Source organism: Bombina bombina, chromosome 6 (assembly GCF_027579735.1).
Source record: "Bombina bombina isolate aBomBom1 chromosome 6, aBomBom1.pri, whole genome shotgun sequence".
NCBI lineage: Eukaryota > Metazoa > Chordata > Amphibia > Anura > Bombinatoridae > Bombina > Bombina bombina.
Window position 1 is genome coordinate 511,900,517 of NC_069504.1, and position 7,547 is coordinate 511,908,063.

At 44.9% G+C, this 7,547-nt stretch overlaps 1 protein-coding gene across 1 annotated transcript in view; it reads right to left on the reverse strand.

Moving 5' to 3' along the window:
* Positions 1 to 1,289: 1,289 nt before the first annotated feature.
* LOC128664502 (neuronal acetylcholine receptor subunit alpha-5-like) overlaps positions 1,290 to 7,547 on the reverse strand; it is a 105,761-nt gene continuing 99,503 nt past the window's right edge. The window contains exons 9-10 of the mRNA XM_053719324.1: positions 2,429 to 2,601; positions 1,290 to 1,455 (exon numbers count right to left, since the gene is read on the reverse strand). Coding sequence (XP_053575299.1) covers positions 1,290 to 1,455; positions 2,429 to 2,601 — 339 coding nt within the window. The remainder of the gene's footprint in view (positions 1,456 to 2,428; positions 2,602 to 7,547) is intronic.

The window sequence follows — 7,547 nt, forward strand, 5'->3', positions numbered from 1 at the left end:
GATACTCACACTAGAGGAAATCATACAGACTACAACATTCCTAGGTTGGAGGAAAAAAAATGACTCTTTGAGATTACTTCAAGTCTTGCTTCGTTTCAAAAAGGAAGACATTCATTTACAAAATGCGTGGGAACACCTCTTGTATATGGACTGCACAATCTTGGGACCCCCTAGTCAAAAATGAAACAGTACCACTGCTTGAAGAAGGTGTCTTCCAGAAACTGGCAGTAGGACTGGAAGTTGAGCTTGACTCCATCCTCAACCCGAAAAGGCCCCACAAGCTCATCTTTGATGATACCAGCCCAAACCAGTACTCCACCTCCACCTTGCTGGCGTCTGAGTCGGACTGGAGCTCTCTGCCCTTTACCAATCCAGCCACGGGCCCATCCATCTGGCCCATCAAGACTCACTCTCATTTCATCAGTCCATAAAACCTTAGAAAAATCAGTCTTGAGATATTTCTTGGCCCAGTCTTGACGTTTCAGCTTGTGTGTCTTGTTCAGTGGTGGTCGTCTTTCAGCCTTTCTTACCTTGGCCATGTCTCTGAGTATTGCACACCTTGTGCTTTTGGGCACTCCAGTGATGTTGCAGCTCTGAAATATGGCCAAACTGGTGGCAAGTGGCATCTTGGCAGCTGCACGCTTGACTTTTCTCAGTTCATGGGCAGTTATTTTGCGCCTTGGTTTTTCCACACGCTTCTTGCGACCCTGTTGACTATTTTGAATGAAACGCTTGATTGTTCGATGATCACGCTTCAGAAGCTTTGCAATTTTAAGAGTGCTGCATCCCTCTGCAAGATATCTCACTATTTTTTACTTTTCTGAGCCTGTCAAGTCCTTCTTTTGACCCATTTTGCCAAAGGCAAAGAAGCTTCCTAATAATTATGCACACCTGATATAGGGTGTTGATGTCATTAGACCACACCCCTTCTCATTACAGAGATGCACATCACCTAATATGCTTAATTGGTAGTAGGCTTTCGAGCCTATACAGCTTGGAGTAAGACAACATGCATAAAGAGGATGATGTGGTCAAAATACTAATTTGCCTAATAATTCTGCACTCCCTGTATGGCATAAGTTACGTAGTGAGCAGAAGTCCTAACGCGTTTCGAAGGTCTGGGACATGCACAACCTTCTTCTTCCTCTGAATATATATATGTTATAGGTCTCTGTCCTTCCTGTCTCTCTATCTAGGACTAGGTATGGTCCAGACCAGGCCACAATAAGTTTGTTCTGCCGAGTGGGTTTAAAAACAAGCACTTGCTGACCTAGGATGAATGTCCCAGGTCAAGCTTTCTTTTTGGTCTGAGTCACCCTGAGATTAGCCTGTGCCAACCCCATAAGCGATTCCAACCAGTCTCTGAGATCTACCACATACTGGATCACAGACACATCAGTAGTGATAGTCTCCCCTTCCCATCCCTCACAGAATAAGTTGAGAGGTCCCTGCACCCTGAGCCCATATAGCAGCTCAAAGGGAGAGAACCCGGTAGATTCTTGTGGTATATCTCGGTACGCAAACAGCAAATGCTGCAGGTGAATCTCTCAGTCCTACTTAAGCCTCCGTAAAAGCTTGCAGCATCTGCTTTAGGTTACCATTGAACCGCTCACACAACCCGTTAGTTTGGGGGTGGTAAGGGGTTGTGCGCTGGTGCTTCACCCCGCATGCCTCCCATAGGCACTATAGCAATTCACTCATGAATTGCGGCCCTTGGTCAGTTAGGATCTCACTAGGAAACCTACTCTATTAAAAATCCCTAACAGTGCCTTAGCCACTGCCTTAGCATCTACAACGGAGGCAAGCGCTAATCTCAGGGTACCAGGTGGCAAAATTCACCACCATGAGGATATAGCGTTTTCCCGACCAACTGGGAATCATAAGGGATCCTATTAAATCCATAGCTACCCACTGAAAAGGTTCCCCAATTACCGGTAATGGGACCATGGGTGCCTTTAAATGATCGCCTGCCTTACCCACTTGCTAGCAGGCATCACAGGACCAGCAAAACTCTGCCACAGCTCTGGATTCCCCCAGCCAGTAGTACCGCTGCAACAGCCGGACTCTCATGCAAATCACCCCCCTGATGCCCTGCTAGTTGCATGGCGTGGGTTACTTGTAACAACTGTTGCCTATACTTCATGGGGACCACTAACTGTCGCTTACCAGTCCAGACTCTATCTAGACCCACATCTATCTGCTCCCTATAAAGAAGCCCATGGTGCCATAAGAACCGGTCTGAACCCCCTGCAGAGGCAGACTCTGACCCCAAAGTCTCATGCCCTCCAAACTGGGATCAGACCGCAACACATCCCTAAACTATGTCCCTAATTCTGGCCACCCACCCTTAATCTCTAATTCAGGGGGACACAGGGACATGTAATGAGTAAGGTAAGTCAGAGGGCTCTAATGACTCAGTCTGGCTTACCGGCTTGGTCTCCGCAGAGACCTCTGGAACTGTCCCAAATGCAGGGGGATGACAGGTTCTGTATTGGTAATCCTTGCTGACTGGCTCCTGGTGATCGCTGCAACAGGAGCCAGCTTAATGGCTAAGAGTTCACGATTACCCATGTCATAATTCTTCTCTGCAGGAGTAAAGCGCTTGGAGAAAAAAGTTACAGGGTGCAATTTGGAAGATAAAGGATCCCTTTGGGTTAGGACTGCTCCAGCTTCAATCTCTGAGGCGTCAACCTCTAAAGTGAACTTCAGGTCAGGATCAGGATAGCGGAGCACAGGAGCAGAACAAAAGGCCTTTTTCAGGTGAGAGAAGGCACCCACGGCTTCGGAAGGCCAGTTTTTGCCGTCTCTGTTCCGTTTAGTTAACTCAGTGAGGTTAGCAACTATTTGGGAGAAGTTTTTTATAAACTTGTGGTAATAATTAGAGAACCCCAAGAATCTATGTAGTTCTTTTAATGAGGTTGGTTGAGGCTATTCCAGGACTGCGGTGAGCTTAGAAGGATCCATGGAAAAACCCTCCTTCGATATAACATAGCAAAGGAAATGGATCTGAACTTTGTCAAATTTAAATTTCTCCAGTTTGACTACCAGGGGATTGTCTCTTAGGTGAAGAAGTACCTGTCTCACGTGTTCATGATGCTCCTCAAAGGTGGAGGAGAAAATAAGGATGTGTATCATCCAGATACATGATGACAGTGCAATTGAGGAGGTCACGGAAGACATCATTGACAAATGCCTGGAAGACAGCATGGGCATTACAGAGCCTGAAAGGCATTACAAGGTATTCATAATGCCCTGATCTTGTGTTGAAGGCAGTCTTCCATTCATGCCCTGGGAATATATGAACAAGATTATATGCCCCACGTATATCCAATTTAGTGAAGTAGCAAGTATTCTGGAGTGAATCATAAAGTTCAGTGATTAAAGGAATAGGATATCCATTCTTGATAGTGATGTTGTTAAGGGATGTGTAGTCGATACATGGTCTGAGCCCACCATCCTTCTTTCTGACAAAAAGAAGCCAGCCCCAGCAGGTGAAAAGGAAGGGGAAAAGGAAATTTATGCTTACCTGATAAATTGATTTCTTCTACGATATGAGTCCACAAATTCATCCTTACTTGTGGGATATTATCCTCCTGCTAACAGGATGTGGCAAAGAGCACCACAGCAGAGCTGTCTATATAGCTCCTCCCTTGACTCCACCCCCCAGTCATTCGACCGAAGGTATAGGAAGAAAAAGGAGAAATTACAAAAGGTGCAGAGGTGACTGAAGTTTGAAAACAAAAATATAATCTGTCTAAAATGACAGGGAGGGCCGTGGACTCGTCGTATCATAGAAGAAATCAATTTATCAGGTAAGCATACATTTCCTTTTCTTCTACTAGATACGACGAGTCCACGGATTCATCCTTACTTGTGGGATACAATACCAAAGCTACAGGACACGGATGAACGTGATACCTAAACAGAAGGTACAACTGCTTGAAGAACTTTTCTCCTAAAAAGAGCCTCAGACGAAGCAAAAGTATCAAATTTGTAAAATTTGGAAAAGGTATGAAGGGAGGACCAAGTTGCAGCCTTACAAATCTGTTCAAAAGAAGCATCATTTTTAAAAGCCCATGTGGAAGCCACCGCTCTAGTAGAATGAGCTGTAATTTTTTCAGGAGGCTGCTGTCCAGCAGTCTTGTATGCCAAACGGATGATGCTTTTCATCCAAAAAGAGAGAGAGGTAGCCGTAGTTTTTTTACCCCTACGCTTTCCAGAATAAACAACAAATAAAGAAGATGTTTGACGAAAATCCTTGGTCGCTTGTAAGTAAAACTTCAAGGCACGAACTACGTCCAAGTTATGTAACAGACGCTCCTTCTTAGAAGAAGGATTAGGACATAGAGAAGGAACAACAATTTCCTGATTAATATTCTTATTTGAAACAACCTTAGGAAGGAATCCAGGTTTAGTGCGCAAAACCATCAGAATGGAATATAAGATAAGGAGAGTCGTATTGTAACGCAGAAAGCTCAGAAACTCTTCGAGCAGAAGAGATAGCAACTAAAAACAAAACTTTCTAGGATAAAAGTTTAATATCTATGGAATGCATGGGTTCAAACGGAACCCCTTGAAGAACATTTAGAACTAAATTCAGATTCCATGGCGGAGCAACAGGTTTAAACACAGGCTTGATTCTGACTAAAGCCTGACAAAAAGACTGAACATCTGGGACATCCGCCAGATGCTTGTGTAGTAAAATTGACAAAGCAGAAATCTGTCCCTTTAGGGAACTAGCCGATAATCCCTTCTCCAATCCTTCTTGGAGAAAGGACAAATTCCTAGGAATCCTAACCCTACTCCATGAGTAGCCCTTGGATTTGCACCAATAAAGATATTTACACCATATCTTATGGTAAATTTTCCTAGTGACAGGCTTCTGAGCCTGAATCAAGGTATCAATGACCGACTCAGAGAAACCCCGCTTAGATAAAATCAATCGTTCAATCTCCAGGCAGTCAGCTGCAGAGAATTTAGATTTGATGTTGGAACAGACCTTGAATGAGAAGGTCCTGTCTCAGTGGCAGTTTCCACAGTGGCAGAGATGACATCTTCACTAGATCTGCATACCAAGTCCTGCGTGGCCACGCAGGCGCTATCAAGATTACCGAAGCCCTCTCCTGTTTGATTCTGGCAATCAGACGAGGCAGGAGAGGAAAAGGAGGGAACACATAAGCCAGGCTGAACGACCAATGTACTGCTAGAGCATCTATCAGTACTGCTTGGGGATCCCTTGATCTGGACCCGTAACAAGGAAGTTTGGCATTCTGACGAGATGCCATCAGATCCAATTCCGGTGTGCCCCATTGACGAATCAATGCCGCAGACACCTCCGGATGGAGCTCCCACTCCCCCGGATTAAAAGTCTGACGACTTAGAAAATCTGCTTCCCAGTTCTCTACTCCTGGGATATAGATTGCTGATAGATGGCAAGAGTGAGTCTCTGCCCATCAAATTATCTTGGAAAGTTCTATCATCGCTAGAGAACTCTTTGTTCCCCCTTGATGATTGATATATGCTACAGTCGTTATATTGTCCGACTGGAATCTTATGAATTTAGCCAAAGCCATCTGAGGCCACACTTGAAGCGCGTTGAATATTGCTCTCAGTTCCAGAATATTGATAGGTAGTAGGGACTCCTCCTGAGTCCAAACACCCTGAGCCTTCAGGGAATTTCAGACTGCACCCCAGCCCAAGAGGCTGGCGTCCGTCTTCACTATGACCCATGCTGGTCTGTGGAAGCACATTCCCTGGGACAGATGATCCTGTGACAACCACCAAAGAAGAGAGTCTCTGGTCTCTAGATCCAGATTTATCTGAGGAGATAAATCCGCATAATCCCCATTCCACTGTCTGAGCATGCACAGCTGCAGTGGTCTGAGATGTAAGCGAGCAAACGGAACCATTAATCTAATGACCTCCATACACTGCGCCACTGATCGCCGAGGGATGGACCGAAGAGTTCGGCAAGTAGTTAAGATCTTTGACTTTCTGACCTCCCTCAGAAATATTTTCATGTCTACCGAGTCTATCAGAGTTTCTAGAAATGGAACTCTTGTCAGTGGAACTAGTGAACTCTTTTGTATATTCACCTTCCATCTGTGAGTTCTTAGAAAAGCCAACACGATGTCCGTGTGAGATTTGGCTAGTTGGTAAGTTGATGCCTGAATCAAAATATCATCCAGATAGAGTGCCACTGCTATGCCCCACGGCCTTAGAACTGCCAGAAGGGACCCTAGCACCTTTGTGAAGATTCTGGGAGCTGTGGCCAACCCGAAGGGGAGGGCCACAAACTGGTAGTGTTTGTCCAGGAAGGCGAACCTGAGAAACTGGTGATGATCTCTGTGGATAGGAATGTGAAGATACGCATCCTTTAAGTCCACGGTGGTCATATATTGACCCTCCTGGATCATTGGTAAAATAGTTCAAATGGTCTCCATCTTGAACGGTGGGACTATGAGAAATTTGTTTAGGCATTTGAGATCTAAAATGGCCTGAAGGTTCCATCTTTTTTGGGAACCACAAACAGATTTGAGTAAAATCCCTGCCCCTGTTCTAGTTTTGGAACTGGGCAGATTACACCCATGGTATATAGGTCTTCTACACAGCTTAAGAACGCCTCTCTTTTTGTCGGGTCTACAGACAAACGTAAAAGATTAAATCTCCCTCTTGGGAGAAAATCCTTGAATTCTAGTCGATACCCCTGGGTCATGATTTCTAATGCCCAGGGATCCTGAACATCCCTTGCCCAAGCCTGAGCGAAGAGAGAAAGTCTGCCCCCCACTAGATCCGGTCCCGTATCGGGGGCTGCCCCTTCATGCTGTCTTGGTAGCAGCAGCGGGCTTCTTGGCCTGTTTACCTTTATTCCAGGTCTAGTTAGGTCTCCAGACTGACTTGGATTGTGCAAAATTCCCCTCCTGCTTTGTGGCGGAGGAGGAAGTAGAGGGTCCACCTTTAAAGTTTCGAAAGGAACGAAAATTATTTTGTTTGGCCCTCATTTTAACCGTCTTGTCCTGAGGAAGGGCATGACCTTTACCTCCAGTAATGTCGGAAATGATCTCCTTTAATTCAGGCCCAAATAGGGTCTTACCTTTAAAAGGAATAGCTAAAAGTTTAGAAAAATGGTACTGCGCCTTTAAGAGTAAAAAAGCGTAAATATTTTCCAAAACTGCTCTAAAATGTTATAATTATCACAATTTTAGTATATATGTGTCTTATCTTGCCAGCTAAGATTGCACCACAAGTAAGAAATGCTTAACCCTTAATGGAAAAAAACGTTACTCAAAAACGTTATGAAATTAAGATAGTAACCCCCTGCACTACCTGCCCTCAGGGGTCTGTTCAGTCACTCTATCCCTTTGTTAAGGCTAAATCTTCAGTTTAGGCCCACCGGAGCTTGAGCTTGCTGCTTGAATAGGAATTTCAACTGCGCATCTGAGGCGCAAAATTAGGCCCCGCCCATCTATATCGATGTCTCTCTGCCTAGTAAAAAACGCTGTATAGCGGTCTAGAACCTAGCCATGTGCAGGTTTGTCATATACCCA